General features: G+C 36.7%; 2 protein-coding genes across 9 annotated transcripts; both read left to right on the plus strand.

The window, feature by feature from the left end:
* The first annotated feature begins 678 nt into the window (after window positions 1-678).
* Window positions 679-3,484, plus strand: LOC122021007. 8 transcript variants are annotated; one of them, XR_006122413.1, is made up of 6 exons: window positions 679-826; window positions 914-1,326; window positions 2,136-2,206; window positions 2,325-2,459; window positions 2,803-2,978; window positions 3,089-3,484. XR_006122413.1 is itself a non-coding variant. In XM_042579076.1 (3 exons), exons 2-3 carry the CDS (start codon window positions 1,056-1,058, stop codon window positions 2,868-2,870), a joined length of 339 nt encoding a protein of 112 aa, XP_042435010.1. In that variant the 5' UTR covers window positions 679-826; window positions 914-1,055; the 3' UTR covers window positions 2,871-2,979. The 8 variants fall into 8 exon arrangements, 1 of the variants encoding a protein (XP_042435010.1); XR_006122414.1 differs by having other exon boundaries at window positions 914-2,206; XR_006122412.1 differs by having other exon boundaries at window positions 2,136-2,459.
* A 10,458-nt stretch (window positions 3,485-13,942) lies between these two features.
* Window positions 13,943-16,829, plus strand: LOC122019179 (photosynthetic NDH subunit of subcomplex B 1, chloroplastic-like). Its single transcript, XM_042576677.1, has 6 exons — window positions 13,943-14,227; window positions 14,347-14,504; window positions 14,604-14,861; window positions 15,334-15,439; window positions 15,520-15,605; window positions 16,658-16,829. The coding sequence occupies exons 1-6, from the start codon at window positions 13,943-13,945 to the stop codon at window positions 16,827-16,829; spliced, it is 1,065 nt and encodes a 354-aa protein (XP_042432611.1).
* The last annotated feature ends 1,142 nt before the right edge of the window (window positions 16,830-17,971 follow it).

The raw sequence follows: 17,971 nt of genomic DNA on the forward strand, positions 1-17,971 counted from the left end.
AATCAGAGACGGATTTACTACAAAATTACTAATCTGTTTCAATTTAATAAAATAAAAAATAACTTAAAATGGAAATTGAAATGAATTTGAGACGAAACTAGAAATAATTTTTTAAAAAACGAAAATAAATACTGTTTATAAACAAAATTTGAAACGATATAATTTCTATCAAAAATTTTGTTTAAAATTTATTGAAAAATTGAGACAGAAAAAAATCCGTTTTAAATTTATATAAATTAGAGATAATTTTTTTTGACAGAAATAAAATTCATTTCAAATTTATGTAAATCAGAGATGAATTTACTACATAATTTAGTAGTATGTTTATAAATATAGTAAAATTAAAATTATTTGTTGACAAAATTATAACTAAATTTTAATAAATAAATATAAATTATAAATACAATTTGAAATTGTGTAATTTTATAAAAAATTCCTTTAAAATTTAATGAAAATTTGAGATGAAAAAATGTCCATTTTAAATTGACATAGATTTGTTAAAAAAATACAAACGTATTTCATTTAAAAAAATATAATATCTAAAAAGAATTTAAGATAAAATATAAAGTAAATTTAAAATAATATTTCATATAAATTTATTAAAAAATAATATTAATACATATAAATCTAAATAATTTATTTTCCCTTTAACTTATTATTTCTTTTGCCTTTCCTCTTTCATCGCTCTTGACCTAATTCCTCCTTGTAACCAAGCCTCCTCACGAGCAAGTCGTGCACCTCGCATGGCGGTGAGGATGACTGGGCTACGACGACAAGGACGCCCATGGCGGCAAGGATGCTCGTGGCCGCTTCAAAGCCGACATTGGTAAGCCTCCAGTGCTCTACATCGTCGCCTTTGCCAAGATCGAAAGCGACCAAATTAAGATTTTTTCTTCCCCAAATCGCATTGTAGAATCTATGTTTTTAAATCCACCTATGCTCCACCACCATCCATGACCTCCTCTGGAACCACAGCCTCCCTGACAAGCTGATCCCCAAGTTCATCAAGTGCTTCTCCTACGACGACGCCTCTGGTCTCCTCGAGGTCCGACTCTATGGCCCCTGCTATGCGCACTACGAAGACAGGATCACCTACTTCGACAACGAGGTGCGGGGGAACCTCAGCTATGGCACTCTGTCGGGTGGTCGGGTGGGCGCAGGAGGAGTTGTTCCTTAAATTCTTGGTTATGGGGATCATGGTCACCGATCCCACCTTTGGCGTGATCCTCTTCGACATCGGCATTGTGCGCAAGTGCCTTGCTGCCTCCGCCTTCTACCTGCCGCCAGAATACCTCCTGGAAGTGGAAGAAGTGACCATCAGAATAGGTGAGTAGACCCGATTGAAAATGAGGCGATTTTTCCCGGCTGCATTTCCTTTCATGTTGGATTAGGGATTGATTTTGGTGTGATTGTTGCTGCATTTGTTGGCTACTGGATGATTGATATCTACTTCCTCTGCATTTTCTATTTCTTCTTGCTTTCCAACTAAAGATTGATTTTTTTCCATCGACAATCCATTCTCTTCTGCAAAATATGATCTTCATGTTGTAAATTTCTTAATTTTTCTGGAATTAAACTTCAACATACATCCATTTCGAATAACAATGCTTGTTTTCAAGACAAACCTTTATTCTTTGACATTTCTTGTTTGCTTCAATGTTGATTCTACCAATGCGACATTTTGTTGATTAATATTTCTTTAGTGTTTCTTCTGCTTAGTTGATTTTGATTTTAGTCTGTATTTCCTTTTGCAAGTTTTGTCTTTTGCTTCTCCAAATATGTTGAGTTCCACACACTAGAAACTTGCTTACAAGCAACCGCTTAATTATTTTGCTTCATTTCATTGTCAATGGTGTGCCAACTTGCTTGCCAAAGGCTTGGAAATTAGTTCAACCTGTGTCCTCTATTTCTGTCACAAGATTTCTGGATACTATATTAAATTGGTTACTGAGATTATTTTGCAATTGCAATCTCTTACTTATGGTTATATTTCCTCTGGAGTTGTGCAGTCCTTGTCTTTAGTTTTATTCCTTTCTTGTGCAAGGTGTGTGGCTTTGTTCTCTGCTGCTTCTAGTATGAGTAATTTTTCAACACTATTCGAGCTGAACTCATTGAATGTGTTTGTGTTTTCTTAGCTCCTTTGCAGAGTCGTTGCGAATAGTTGGACAATTTCTTCATTAGAGTTGATCATCACAAAAAAAAAAAAGTACTCCCAAATTTCCTTTTCATCTTTCAACATTCATTTCTCTTCATAAGCTTATGGTGCATTGCAAATGCAATAATGTTCTTCAAACCATTTCACTGCCTGTTTTTCATCTCTTTAGTAATTCATAAAATTGCCAATGGTTGCACTACTCGATGAAGTTAAGATCCAAGGTTTTGTCTTATTGCAAAGGGTTTATTTTCAACTTTCAAAGATGAGGTCATCTTCTTCAAATCTCTCTGATCACCAAAAGAAGGTATTTCTTTACTAGTTCCTTCCCATCTTATTGTTAATGTTGATGTATTGTATTACACTTGGCTGCTTTAAAACCCATTTTAATAATTGTTTCTTCAACTGGGTTTTTCTTGCAAGTAACCTATAATTTTAAAAGGATTTGATTTCCTATCAAACTTGCATCCTGATTTATACAATAGCAGACATGGTGTTCAAAGGAAGTTTTGCATTATGAATATTAGTTGAATAATAATTGATTGTTTTTCTCTGACATATAGAGAAGAAAATTTTTACTAGATTGAATTTTTAAGTTCCTTGACTTAGCCTATTGTTTTTCTCTAACCTTTCATATGATACTTTCACAGGTGTCAATGATACTTCCATTTATTCAGAATATTTGACAATCTTCAAGTTCTATGTGAAGCCTTTATAAAGATTCAAAATATTTGCTTCTATTATTGGAAAATCTGTCTGCATTATTCTTTTAATTTTTAGCAACGGTATCAGAGAGTTCGCGGATAACAAATCGACCTGAGTTAGTGTAAGTTAAAATAATTAATTTTTCATTATTTTTATATTATATCATGTATGTATCTCATTTGTTTATTTTTATATTTATTAGACTAATATAAGTTAATGTAATATGAACAGGAACAAAATAGAGAAAAACAGAATGTTGATGACTACTCTACTCATTCTTCATTCAATCTTCAATAATGATGTGGTGGGTGAAAAATTTGCTAAAAGGTGGCAGTCTACAGTGATGTGATGTGATGGGTGAATCATGCAAGGGGATCGTGTATGAACTTCAACGCGATGGACACTTTGGAAGATAAAATAATTAAAGTTTCAACAGATTTGCTCTAATAAGATGAATAAAGAATTATCAGAAGAAATTGAAGACATGCATACTACTAGAAAGAGGATGGAGGATGAAATTATTGAAAGGAAAAGAAAATTGGAATCATAATGTATGATTGCTTTTATCTCAAGACTATGTGAATGTTTATTTATCTCAATGGTAATCATATTATACTGTTGGATTTAGAAATTTGTTATTTTAATATTTTTAATTTATTTGAAATTTGTGATTGTTTATTGTAAAGTAATATGTAGATATGAAATATAGATAAAATTAGTGATAAATTTGAAAATAAATTTATATGTGGATTTATAAACAGAATTATAAATGGATTGATAAACAGATTAAAGATTATATTTGTTAGGTAATTTGAGACAGATTAAAGACAAATTTAAAACAAAATTAGAAACAAAATTTGTATTTTAAATTAATTTCATTTAGTTAAATTAAAAAAAAATTTATAAACAATTTTTAAATCTGTTTTTGAAATTATTAACGGAATATTTCTGTCTCAAAATTAGCTACGGGGCTTTCACTAACGGATTTTTGAGACGGAATATTCCGTCTCAAACATTCTTTAGAGACAGAAAAATGACTTTCAGAAACAGAATTTTTCGTCTTTGAAGCCATGTTTTCTTGTAGTGCTTGAGATAGTAGGAGTCTAGGGGAGACTTCCATGGGCAAGGAGATTCTCGCATCCTAAGATAGTAGGAGTTCAGGGGAGACTTCCATAAACAGAGAAATTTTCATAGCTTGGGATATCATTTGTTAGAGAGACATTAGCTGCAGGAATGATGAAGTCAAGTCCAGAGGGACATTAGCACGGTTGTGTGGGCAATGATCTACCAAGATGGAATCCACCCGAACCACTTCTTCTCCTCCAAGACTCTCGAGCCACCAAGGGATGCCAAAAATAGGAAACTCCTTCTCTTCTTCTTCTCCTCCAAGCAACCGACCACCTAGGTACTTCTTGTCTTCTCCTTTCTTCTTCTTCAAGCTCCGGCCTTAGAAGGAAGAAAAGGAGGAAGAAGGGAATATAGATGCTGCCGGCCTTAAGGGAAGAGAGAAGGAGAGGGCCGACCACAAGCAAGGGGAAGAGGAGAATAATAATATGTGTTTTTTTTTCACAATAAGGCATCACCTCCTCTTCTTTTATAATCCTTGCTCATGACAAAAAAGGAAAGTTTTAAACATAATTAAAACTTCCTTATTTGTGGGCTCCCTTTAAAAAAAGAAATTTTAATAACAATTAAAATCTCTCTTTTCTAAATTTTTTATTGTACATGGTAATAAAGGAAAGTTTTAAAATTAATCTCTCTCTTTTAAATCATGTAGACATCTACAAAAAAGGAAAGATTAAAATTAAAACTTCTCTTTTAAATCATGGTTACCAAAAAGGAAAGTTTTATCAAAAATTAAAATCTCTCATTTAAGGAAAGATTTTAAAATTTAAAACTCTCTTTTAAATGCATGTGGATGGCTATTAAAGGAAAGATTAAAATATCTCTTTTAAATTCCCTTAGTAGATGGCTATAAAAGGAAAAGTTTTAAACAAAATTAAAATATTTCTTTTAACCATTGTAGATAACTACAAAAAATGAAAGATTTTAATAAAAATAAAATCTCTCTTTTAACCATTGTAGATAACTATAAATAAGGAAAAATTTTAACAAAATTTTGTTTTTAATCAAAAACTTCCTTTTCCTTTTACTTTGGTCGGCCCCATGCTTGGTCACCAAGCATGGCTTGGCCGACCCCTGCTTGGGCTCTATGAAGGAATTGGCCGGCCACATCTTGGACATCAAGATGTGCTTGGCCGGCCACAACATGGACTAGAAGATGGGCTTAGGGTGGATACATGGCTTTATAAAGGCTACAACAGGGACCGAGAGGAAAAATTGGTTTTGGTCTCCCGATGATCTTGAGCTTCCTGTGTTCGCCCCGAACACCCAACTCAAGTTCATCAATAATAACTTATACCACTAAAGAATTATTATTGAACTACCGCACCAATCCCAAATTATATTATGGGTTGCTTCTTATCATGAGTGCATTAATCTCCCTGTATTTAAGATATCGAATGTCCACTAATTAAATGAGTTACTGACAACTCACTTAATTAATATCTAGCTCCAAGAGTAGTACTACTCAACTTCATTGTCATGCAAGACTAGGTCCACCTGAAGGGTTTACATGACAATCCTTATGAGCTCCTCAAGGGGACATCATCAACCTAGATTACTAGGACACAGTTTCCTTCTATAATCAACAACACACCATATAAATAATATTATTTCTCAACTTATCGGGTCTATTGATTTAATGAACTAAATCTCACCCATTAATAAATTAAAGAAATACATACTAAGTATATGTGCTTGTTATTATATCAGGATTAAGAGTACGCGCATCCATAATAACAGAGGTTTTGTTCTTTTATGTAGTCAGTATAAAAAAAATAACCTCAAATGGTCCTGCTCAATACACACATAGTGTACTAGTGTAATTTTATAGTTAAGATAAACTAATACCAAATTACACTATAACTATTCCAATGATTTGCCTCATTCCATCTTAGTTATGAGCTACTATTTATAATTTATAAGGAACTGATAACATGATCTTCTGTATGGCACCACACATCATGTTATCTACAATATAAATTAAATGTACAACTACATTTAACATAAATGTAGACATTTGACCAATGTGATTCTTAAATAAATGTTTACAAAAAACTAGGCTTTTAGTATACATCCTAACACATGGTTGCTCGAGAAGGCCTAAATTGGGTTCGGGTGAGCCTTACTTCGGTTGGCTGAAATCACCCAAGCGAGCAGAGCCGGAGCGGAAGACCCGGACCGAGGCGAGCAACACCGGAACAGTGGGACCGGACCAAAAGTCAACTTTGTTGACTATTGTCGTCCGGGCACCCGTAACCATTCCGGGCGCCCGAACCCAAAGTTTTATCCTGGTCACGGTCAAACGTGATCTTTACGAGAAGGGATAAAGTTTTATCCCCTCCCAGGCGCCTAGAACACTTCCAGACACCCCGACCAAGGCTATAAATATAGCCTTAGTCCAAGAAGCTCAATCAACACAAGCAATTAGCATTTCCAACACTTGTACGCTTTCTTTAGAGTTTAGCTTTTATTTTTCTGTGTATCATTGTTGTAAGAGGCTCCTCCGCCTGAAGGAGATACTAGTGTGACACATTCCTTAGATTAACAACCTCCCCGGTTGTAACCAAGTCAAATCTGGTGCCTCCTCTTTTAGTTTATTGCTTTTATTTATTTTATACAAGTGTTATTTTGAGAGTTTGAGAAGGGTAGTTTTCTTTTACTTTTGCAGGGCTATTCAACCCTCCTTCTAACCGGCCAACATGGTCCAACAAGTGGTATCAGAGCTAGGACGCTTCAGGAGGACTAATCACCGAACGAAGCACCGAATCAATGGCCGGACCAAGCATCTACCCGCCGAAATTCGAAGGGGAATTCGCTAGCTCGAAAAAGCAAAAGCAGGTATTTTTTTAAAATTGATTTCGATTTATTATTAATAATGGAGTTTGGTTTTATAGCACCAGAAGGTAAAGAAAAATACCAATGGATGAAAAAGGAGCAGGTCTACTACGTGGCAAACGGCAAGGCAGAATTTCATCTGCTGAGCGTTCTTCCTCCACAAGAAGTCAACTAGATCGACAACTATGACTCAGCAAAGGAATTGTGGGAAAAGTTCCTTGAGCTGCACGAAGGAACGTCCGAAGCCAAGCTTGCAAGACGGGATTTACTTCGCAACCAGCTCACCAACCTGCGACTTGAAGAAAACGGAACAATCGTACATCTGCACTCAAAGATTAAGGAAATCGTCACCGGACTTTCGAATCTTGGAGAAAAGGTAAGTAACCGAGATTTGCTAAGGTACACACTCAATTCATTTCCTAGAAATTCTGTATATATGAGGAATATCTTTTGTTGTGCTACTCTCGACCGGTATTCTATACTCGACCAGGACTTTATAATTATAAATATGCCAGAAACCTTGCCAGGTTGAAGACCTTTATGCTCGATCTACTTTCCAAGCTTAGCCGGTCTATTGAGCTCGACAGGTCCTACCTTATCGACCGAGATTAACCAGTCGGGCGTATATAAACACTATTGCCCAGTAGACCTTCCCTCGGTCGGCCGTAGGCTAAGGATCGTGCGAGATTAAATGCCTCTGTGCTCGGTCGGTCTATTGAGCTCGGCTGGTCCTACCTTATCGACCGAGATTAACCAGTCGGGCGTATACAAATACTATTGCCCGGTAGACCTTCCCTCGGTCGGTCGTATGCTAAGGATCGTGCGAGACAAAATGCCCCTGTGCTCAGCCGGTCCTACCTTATCGACCGAGATTAACCAGTAAGACACACATAAGCCTTCTGGACAGCTTAGGGCTAACTATTTCTACGTTCGGTCGGTGTCTTCCACTTGTCCGGTCTTTGCTTGTCGAACTCATATGCTCGGCCAGTCTATTATGTTCGACCGGTGTCTGCCTGCCCAACGTGTAGCAACACTCTTACCAAGTCAGACCTTTTTTCCGTCTTCCATATTGTCCCCTTTTTCTCTCTTGCAAAGGGTCCACTTATCATAACCCATATCAGTCGATATAATTTTAATTATTTTATTTAAATTATTGTACTTGCAATTCTCTGATTTATTAGTGAATTTTCCAAAGTAAATACTCAATGAGTGTGGACCTTGGAGTAGAAGTCGTCACAGGCTCCGAACCAAGTAAAACCAACTAACCAACTTGTGTCGTTGTTTTCTCTACTTGTTCTTATTCCGTTGTGTTTATCTCTGATTGTGTTTTCAAAAAGTGAAAAATCCACGAGTGCTATTCACTTCCCCCTCTAGCACGTCTCGATCCTACTCTGACTGTTGATTTCACTCGAGTTTAGATTTATGTTCGAGTTATTTTATTTTTTTGTTCTACTGCCACTGTTTATTATTTTCTTTCCTTCATTGAATCAATGAGGTTTTGTAATAATAGTATAACTATTATCTTGTGTATAATATGTATGTTCATATGTTCATGCATACATATATGTTATTTTGTAATAATAGTATAACTGTTAGAGCTCTAACCTAGGGGGAGCTAATTTTTGAACAATTAGACTAGGAGTTGTTCCAATCATATTTTCATGTTTATTAGTTTCAAAATATGATTTCAAAAATTATAGTATTTTAATCTCATAAAGAATTTTGTTTTACTTCTTATCAAGCTAAAATGGACTTAGCTTAAGATCTATCATAGACAACATGTTCCTATATATCTAGGTAGCTAGTATCTCATAAAATATCAATGGTATAACTTGCTTGTGTTTGTAAACACATAGAATAGTGTGAAATGTTTAGGATTACTACCTCTAAATTCTATGATGACTGAGGACTGATCATAAATGTGAAGATGGCAATGATGGCATGATGGCCATCAAAGTTGTAAAGATGTGAAGTTAGGGTTTCGGTGAGTTAGAAAATCCCAAGGAATCGTCGGATCTGGATCACTATTCTGTTGGAGCAATCCCAATGGTTCGTGTGACCATGTGTTTTAGAGTTTTGGCAAAGGGTTTAAGTTAGGATTACCCTCGTTATTTGATATGTGTATGTGAGTGTGCAGGTTTGCAGGGTACACATGTGATTCAGCTTGATGGCTTCGGGTCCGGTGAAGGATGGAGCATCCGAGGGACCGTGAACAAGGCAGCAAGGACAATGGCCGAGGGAAGCGACTTCGAGGCATACGTGAAGGGTGGCATTGTGGATGAGCCGCGGGCTTAGATGCATCTGAGGGATGAGAACCAAAGGAAGTAGGCTTGATGGCAAGAGGTCAAAACTGCAAAGAAGAGTCAAGTGAGTCGTGAGGGCCCGAGTGCTGAGAGAAATGTACTCGGGATGGGAACCCTAGGTATAGGGTTGTACCAGTCGACTGGTGCTGGGATCAGTCGATTGGTGGTGAGCACAGAAGCTCTCTGTGCCCGAAATGGCTGGGATCAGTCGACTAGTCCTGGGGCCAGTCGACTGGTAGATAGCCGTTGGCATGCTGTTAGGCTGGCACCAATCGACTGGTGCAAGGACCAATCGATTGGTAACGGGCAAATCAGCTTGCTGATTTCTTCCTAGCTCTTTAAGAAGGAGCTTGGGATGGCCGGCCAAGGTGACGAAATTAGACTTGGTTAAAGCCTAATTAGTAGTCACTAGGTGCTCAAGGTTTCCCTTGTGTTCAAGTGTTGTTGGTGAGTGTTGTGGTGAGGTTTCTCCACCCACAAGGAGGTTTGAGCTAGCCGGAGTTTCCGGGGACTAATCCACCGACGGATTGAGGGATCGTCTACCTTACGGACAACCTTGAAGTATGAGCAAGTTATCTCTGAACCACGTTACATCGACGTGTATTAGTTTGTATTCTTTCCTTTAATATTTAGCTTTCATATTTATATTTGTATTATTGTATTTCTGCTTGCGCAACTAACAAATATGTAGGAAGCATTCGATTTGGGGGTACCGTCTAGCCAACCCCCCTTCAAGCTGGCCACAGATCACCTACATATTCTTCCTCTTCATTCTCTATCACGCGCCTCACCGATGGTGAAGATGATAGCCAAACCTTCAATGGATGCAAAAATGAAGATGGACGAGGTAGGAAAAGTCCTAGACCTAAATGAATGGGAAGCATCAAGCTCTGGTGGCTAGCGATCATGGTGGAATAGTAATCTCCTCGCCCCTGTAGAAAATTGATGATCCTTTTCTCGTTACTATAGCTTCTCATTTGAATCCCATCATATTTGAATGGATGGTTCAGAATGTTTCAGATCTTGATCAACGACTAGATCAGTTTAGATCTAGATCAAAGGCTCCAAATCTAGGTCAATGGTCATGCTCTACTCTCTTTTTGATTTGGATGGACTAGATCATGATGGATGGCCAAGATTCCTTCAGATATTAGATGAACAATCTAGATCAATAAAAATTAGTCCTTCTCCCTAATTTCCTATAAAATCAATTCCATAAATTAGCACATAATTCCACAAAATAATTTAAATCATATCAAAACTCTAAATGAATCAAAACTCATGAAATATATTATAAATGCGAATTTAAACACATAATCAACTCAAAAAATATGATTATATGATCTTAAAAAATCTGATAAAATGATAGTTATTAGGCAACTACCACAAATTCTATCCCAACAATTATTTTTATTATCTAGTATCGGACTTCTACTACTTTTGCTTATATTTTGATTTTAATCAATCTGTGCTTTATTATTGTAGCAAAAGGTGGAATCCGCCACCCCAGCGACCCCACACGGTCGGTCCCACCACTATCTATGAAGAGGTAAATTGGAAAGCTGTAGTTGGCTAGTGTGAGGGAAGACTTTTTCTTCAGCTTTGTCGAACCATCTGTGCTTTATTATGCTTTGACTTGACGTTGACATATTACTTGATATGTCCTAGACTTAATTACATTTATTTATTCTTGACTTTCATTTCGATATATGATTTGAGTTTGCTTGTTTAAGTATCCAATTATGGTCTAACTTAAGTTTATTATTAACCTCCTTATTTCTTTACTATATGTCATATTGCTTTTTTCTTATCTTGCCCTTGGGGCTATAGTACAGTGTAAGGGCATCACGTTGTCACACAAGGACCAACGATTCAATCCCCAGTAAAGATGCAATTGTATGAAATTTCCCATCAAATGGGCGCGTAACCATGGGATGCTGGGTTTTTGGCTGCCCATCGCGAGTACTTCTCGATTTACCCTAGCGACTGGTGGAAAACTATCGTGGGTCATGGCTGGTTCCTCCAAGTTCGATGTTACCTAATTCATTTTTTTATGTCATATTTCTTTTTACCCATTTTTTATATATAAAAAAATGGGGAGAAAAAAAGTGAGATAAAAGAATTATTTCCCCAAACTTAATATTCCTTATCTGATTAAGGAGGAGCAAAATTTAAGGGGAATCATATTTTTTTAATTTTTTTTATACATGAAAAAGGAGGATAGAAATAAAAAAAGTGAGATAAAAGAATTATTTTCCCAAATTAATATTCCTTATATGATTAAGGGGAGCAAAAATTAGGGAGAGACATATTTTCAATTATTATATTCATGTATGACTGCAGTAACCCTATCTTCTTTCATGCATTGAATATTAATCTAAATTTCAAACTTATTTTTTATTATTGATTACTAATTTGAACTTAGTTTTTATATCATCAAAAAGTGGGAGATTGCTTGTGCTGAGTGCACAATATTTAATCTAGAGTTTTGATATATGACTAAGGTTAAAATTAGATTAGTTATGATCTAACCAGTTGTGTCAAGTTTGTAGGTGCAGGTTACTTGACAGATATTAAAAGTCCTGGTTTTGAACCAGGAAGTGACTAAGTCATAGTGAATATAAGCATCCAAAGTCCTAATTTGGATCAAGCATGAGTTAAGTCTTGGTTGGAGACCAAATAACAAATTCCTTGCTAGATACTAGGTGAATCAAGTCCGTATGATTAAGGATTGGTAGTTAAATTTGTAACTTGGGGCTAGGTGAATCATGTCCAAGTGATTAAGTCTTGGTAGTAAAATTTCTAGCTAGGTGCTAAGTGAATTAAGTCCAGGTAGAGTCAACTGAGAGCTGAAGGCTTGGCAAACAAATATAGGTGGAAGCAGTTGGGAGTTGTGGCTTGGCAACTCAATCTAGATGAGTCAGCTGGAGGCTAAACATCTAGTTCCAACATAATTGTAACTTTACATTCTATATCATACTCATTACGTGTAACCACTATAGTGAAGCATTTTCGTCAATTCTAGTCAACTAGGTGGAGTCCGAAGGTGACTGGCTGGCATTAACTCTCAACGAAAGGATTTAACAAGGTCAAGGCGATTGTACAAGTCCAGGCAACCGGAGTAGCTTCCAGGCAACTGGGGGATGGTGTTATCCACAATTAGAATAAAATGATCACGATGAAGATTGACCTTTACCTAGGTGACCGGCGGGGTGTACAAGCAACCTGAGAGCTTTGTTAACGGTATATTATTGATAGAAGTTGTGGCCATGCCAGTATTTTTATAGGCAATCGAAAAGGTTTCGAGTGATTGATGGAGTATATATAAGGAGTTTCGAAGCAGAGCTTCAACAAAAGTCATCTACTATCAATTCGCTCTTGTTTTGACGCTCTAAGTTCTTCTTCTCCTTTTGTACTATGACACATTGTAACTTGTGCTTTATTTCTGATTAGCAATATCTAGAGTAACAATTTCATTTATTTTAGTGTTGCCTTATGTGTTATTATTATGATTTAATTTTTATATTCTTTTTCTGAAAGGTTTCTCCACCTAGGAGAAATTAGAAATAAGAATCACATTTTTTATATTATTGTGTATGCTTACTTGTGATTTGATTGATAAACTTGCATGCTGAAATTGTTAGCTTAATTTACTGCATATTTACTATTTTGTCTTACTTGATTGAATCAGTCTAAAGTTAAATTTATTTTTGTCATGATAACTCTGATTGATTCAACTATTTATTTTTACTATCTGCTCATTTTTAATTTGTAACATTATTCACTCCCCTCTAGCATTGATTTTGATCCTATATGATAGATATTTTATTACTTGTTGAAAGTCGTGCACTTGCAGATTTCACCTATGACCAGTAAAGCCGACTCCCTTCAATACTTAAGTCAAGATAATCTTGGAAATAAAAGTTACCTTCTCTAAGGGGAAGGGCTTATGCTTGAAAAGAAAGTGTCTTCCGCTAGGGAAGAGCTATAGCAAGCTATGAAAGCAAGTGCCTTCTGTTGAGGAAGGGATATTTGATGGAGCAAGGATGAAAAATTAGAATAGTCACTACAAGAAAAACCCTCATAGACATCGGTGGAACAACAACGATTTTAAGCAAAAACCAATGTCTTTGAGTATTTTACACTGATTTTTCCAAAAACCGGTGTCTATGAGCACAGATTTTCGCTCATAGACATCGATTTTTTAGGCGATGTCTATGAGCGCCTTTTTTTCGTTAATAGACGCCGATTTTAACAGTGATTTTTAAAACTCGGTGTTAATGAACCAAAATAAAATATTTTAATCTTCCCACTAGCCAAAATTTGTAACACTTCACAAAGTTCCCTCCAAACCTAAACCTATATCGCGCCCCTTCCTTCGACCATCTCTCTCAGCCTAAACCTAAACCTAAACCTAAACTTGACCATCTCTCTCAACCTCATCTCCCTCTTCCCCTTCCTAGATCGACGCCCCGTCCTTCTCCATCCAACCACACCGTATCTCCTCCAACTCCTCCCTTTGGGTGAGAAGAGGAGACCTTCTTCGCATTACTGTAGCTTTTCCTTCCCCATCTCCCACGCATTCCCTTCCCCAATCCCCACCCATGCTCTATCCTCTTCCTCGGCGTACCATCCTCAGCGAGGATGGCTCCGATTCGTCGTCGCCGCCGCGAAGAAGAAGAAGAACCCTTGGCTCGGCCCCTTTGACTGTGGAGAGGACCTCGACATCGAGTATGGATCCCTCTTCGCCGACGGAAAGTAGGAGGAGGGCCCTCGCCCTCCCGACAAACCCTCCAACCTCTACGGTTACCTCAAGTTTCCCATGGGATTCAACGTCAAGCTCACCTCGCTCGCCTCCAAGGTCCGCGATGACGTGTGCCTCTGTTGCTGCGTCATCTCCGGCGGAGTCTACGAGAACCTCCTCTTCTTCCCCGTGATCCAGCTCATCAAGGATAGGTACCCCGGTGTGCAGATCGATGTCGTTGCCTCGCCCAAGGGGAAGCAGGTGTACGAGGTGAACAAGAATGTGAGGTGGGCGAATGTGTATGACCCCGACGAAGATTTCCCGGAGCCGACGGAGTACGTCAACATGATCGGTCTATTAAAGGTACAAATGAAAGGGGGGAAAACACATGATCCTTGAAATGGAATGACATCAGAAATCTCACTAGCTTTTTATGAATTTGTTGACAAAATCGATAATATGATTTGATCTTGTCGACCAAGCTTGCTGGACTTGGCCATGCAGCATTCCTGTTCATGACATCTACTCGGGACAAAGTAAGCTACGTGTACCCTAATGTCAATGTAGCAGGCGCAGGCCTGCTGCTCACAGAGACCTTCACTTCTCCAACCATGAACCTCTCTGAATGTGGATACCACATGTGAGGCAACCACCATTGATGCCTCAATTCTAAACAAACAAACAAAAAAAATCTTTTGTTGTTGTGGATTGTTCATTTGTGATACTTGTGGTGTTTCAGGTACGATGAAATGGAGGAATGGTTAGGGAGATCATTTTGCAGTGTGCCAAGGCACCCAGTGTCTCCTCTCAGAGTGCCCATCTCAAAGAAGCTCAGGGCCTATGTGGAAGAAAAATACAGTAAAGTCGGAGTTCGAAAGGGGGGATTTGTTGTCATTCATGGCATTGAAACAGATTCTGTGGCTTCAATGAGATCCAAGGGGGACAGTGATAGCTTGTTGCCGATCCAAGTTTGGGTTGAAATAGTAAAAGGTTTGAGGTATGCAGAACTCCTTTGTAGAGATACAAGTTTATAGAGTGAAGCCATACTATCTACAATAAGTTCAGTCAAGTGGAAGAAACAGTCAAGAACAAAGTATACATGGATGACACTACTGCCATCATGTAGAATCTATAATCTAGACATGAGTGACACTTTACTAGATGTTAACTCATGTGCATACTTTAACTACTAAATCAGTACACATAAGATGGGTGATTTTCAGCTCATGAATAAAGAAGCCAAGACAATATAATCTTATAGTTCCCTTTGTGATGGTGGTAATGTATCCTTGCTTTGCATAGAAAATTTAGTTCATTGTCTAATTTATACAGTTGTTGTTCTTGATGGTCTGCAGAAGAATACTTACTCTTGGAAAGTGAATTTAGAATTCTGTGTCCTATTCTTATGGATATCAAATCTTCAAGAATTGATTTCATATTAGATACATCTTATTAGCTTGTGGAAACAGGGTTGTGAAGCCTCTCTTTGTCATCCCACATGAGAAAGTGAGGGAGGATGTAGAGGAAGTGGTCGGAGATGACACACATATCTTCTTCATTACCACTCCTGGTCAGGTATCCTAAATCTAATTACTTATCCTCTTCTATATTTCAAGTGCATTCAGTACTAATTTGCATTGCAATTGCATCCTTAGCTAGCAGCTCTCGTTGATGATGCAATCAGAGTAATTGCCACAAACACTGCTGCCCTGCAACTCGCTAATGCTCGCAACAAACCGAGGTCATTTTTTCTTAACTCTGTGTTCAATCCTTTTATTTGGTTATCTAGGACTTTAAGTTGTGATTTAAGTAAAAGGTGTGTGAAGGATAACTATGGTATTACTAGCAATATAAGCTAATTGGTGAGTTAAGATTAATATTGTCAGAGCCCTAGTTAGTTGAACCTTTGGGATACAACACACTTTGAAATTGTATTACAACAATGTCAATGTCTTACAACAATTATAAGTTATTGGGGGATGGAGGCTCAAGGGCTTCCTTTATATATCTTTCTGAAAAAACAATCACAAAATTGCATTTGCTAACTATTTGATCAATTATACACAATTTTGTGAGAACTTATGGAAAGAATAATATTCTTGATGATTTGTTCAGCATTGTTCAGAGTTCATAGTTAACACAAGTAGTACTTTAGCAGTTACATAAAAACAATGGACAAGAATAGAGAAAAATCACATCATGCGAAAGAAATTAGGAATTTTAATATGGTAATACATCAAGCTGGAAAGGATCAAGGCAGAATTGGTTATGAATTAGACAACAATCACTTTAATCTTTCCTTAATACCTCCATAAACTGATGATACTGAATGCATATAAAGTTTGCATGACATATATCATGAGTTATAGTGCATATGCATTGTTTTATATAGAGGCTCCATGGGAGGGTTGATGTGTTTGGTATAGAAAGTACCAGGGAAGAAGAGGGTGCCGTAAAGGAAATATACGAAAATGTTTGTCGTAAGATAAACCAAAGGAAGAAGGGGATTGATGTGTTTGAGAATTTTGGCTCTGGTCCTATTTTTGATATTTTGTTAGGCATCGTTTGGAGTTTATGTCTAGTAAGATACCATGATGGATTGGAAAAGATATAGGATGAAAGAGATTAGCAAAATAATCTCTTTACTAATAAACCTTGTATAGTAAAAAAAATAGTCTTTATCTAAATTCCCATCACCCTCAATATTCTAGCTCAACTTTATTTGATTTGTAAGTGGTTAATAACAAACATATCATTCTTTTGTTTGTGATAGTTGAGATGTCTTTTTTTCAGTATTGCATTGTTTTCTTCTGAAGAAAAAGCAAACACCTTTGTTCCTAATGCCCGAGAAAAGAGGTGTTCAATCATTGCATCAAGCACAAGAAAGCTAATAGACATTGATGTTGAGTCTGTGAAGAACACAGTGGAAATTTTTGAAGGCTCTAAAGTACTAATTAATTTTTGAACGCAGTGTTCAATCATTGCTGCTACACCAGGCATTTGAATGATATTCTGAATATGAAAAGATTGAACCTCCATCAAGTACTAATTAATTAAATTGCAACTATGAGAAAACTTTGTTGCAATAATTTTTGGTTTGAAATATATTAAGTTCCCAAGAATGATAGATCTATTACTATATGATGTGGTTGAGATAAATGATGTATGTGTCTCTTTTTAAGCATTCAAATTAGTCATCTTGTTACCTGGTGCTCTTACTACTTTTTCAACTATGACTTTTTGTCTTGGTTTACTAATATATTATTTATGTGTTTTTACAGTTTACAAATCTCAAGTACTCCAGAGTTGAAATTGATGAAGTGCAGTTCGAGTGGGCTGAATGCATGCTAGATTACATTTGAGTAGGAAAGGTATTTGAAATTTTTAAAACTTTGGATGATGCATGTATTTGCATGGAATGTAAATTGCGTATATTGTCCCATGTCAATTTCTTTCTGATGGTGATATTCTAGGACTTCTGCAGTATGTATAATTCTTCTGTTTTTGTTCTTTGCTATAGTTAAGTAGACCAAATGATACTTTTATTTGACAGATTAGAACAGTGGATGTTTTAACTCAGAAAACTAGGCATTTGAAGGTGAAAAGTGGTGAGATTAGGGAAATGAAAGGCGCAAGAAGAATGGAGCAGTATAGCAAGTTGAACAGATTTTGATTCTCATAATTTAATGTAGCCTCAGCTTGATTTTTGACTCACGATGTTCTACCTTAATGTGTTGTTAAAAGAATGTTCTACCTTGATTTTGATATCTATTAGCTTTTGATGTAAAAAGAATGTTTGTGTATTTTATGGATACTATTGTAAGAAGAATATTTATGTAATTTGTGAATATCTGTGTATTTTATGGATATTGTTGAATGAAGAATATTTGTGTAATTTGTGAATATTTGTGTATTTTCTTGGTTACTGTCGGTTTTTCACTGTTTCAGAAATTAAATTTGTGTTGGTAAAAAATACTAATATTACATCGGTTTTCCACCGCTGCAAAATCGGTGTCATTAACTAATATTACATCGGTCATATACCGCTGCCAAAACTGGTGTTATTACCATGTAATATTACATCGGTTTTACACCGTTGATGAAACG

This window comes from Zingiber officinale, chromosome 9A (genome assembly GCF_018446385.1).
Source record: "Zingiber officinale cultivar Zhangliang chromosome 9A, Zo_v1.1, whole genome shotgun sequence".
In the NCBI taxonomy this organism is placed as follows: Eukaryota; Viridiplantae; Streptophyta; class Magnoliopsida; order Zingiberales; family Zingiberaceae; genus Zingiber; species Zingiber officinale.

Excerpts from the sequence above, each read along its gene's own strand:
- LOC122019179 (XM_042576677.1), top strand. The coding sequence starts at position 13,943 with ATGGGATTCAACGTCAAGCTCACCTCGCTCGCCTCCAAGGTCCGCGAT. Across the intron at positions 14,228-14,346 it reads ACATGATCGGTCTATTAAAG|CTTGCTGGACTTGGCCATGC; the intron begins GTACAAATGAAA and ends TTGTCGACCAAG. Across the intron at positions 14,862-15,333 it reads GAAATAGTAAAAGGTTTGAG|GGTTGTGAAGCCTCTCTTTG; the intron begins GTATGCAGAACT and ends TTGTGGAAACAG.
- LOC122021007 (XM_042579076.1), top strand. The coding sequence starts at position 1,056 with ATGGCCCCTGCTATGCGCACTACGAAGACAGGATCACCTACTTCGACA. Across the intron at positions 1,327-2,802 it reads AGAAGTGACCATCAGAATAG|GTGTCAATGATACTTCCATT; the intron begins GTGAGTAGACCC and ends ATACTTTCACAG.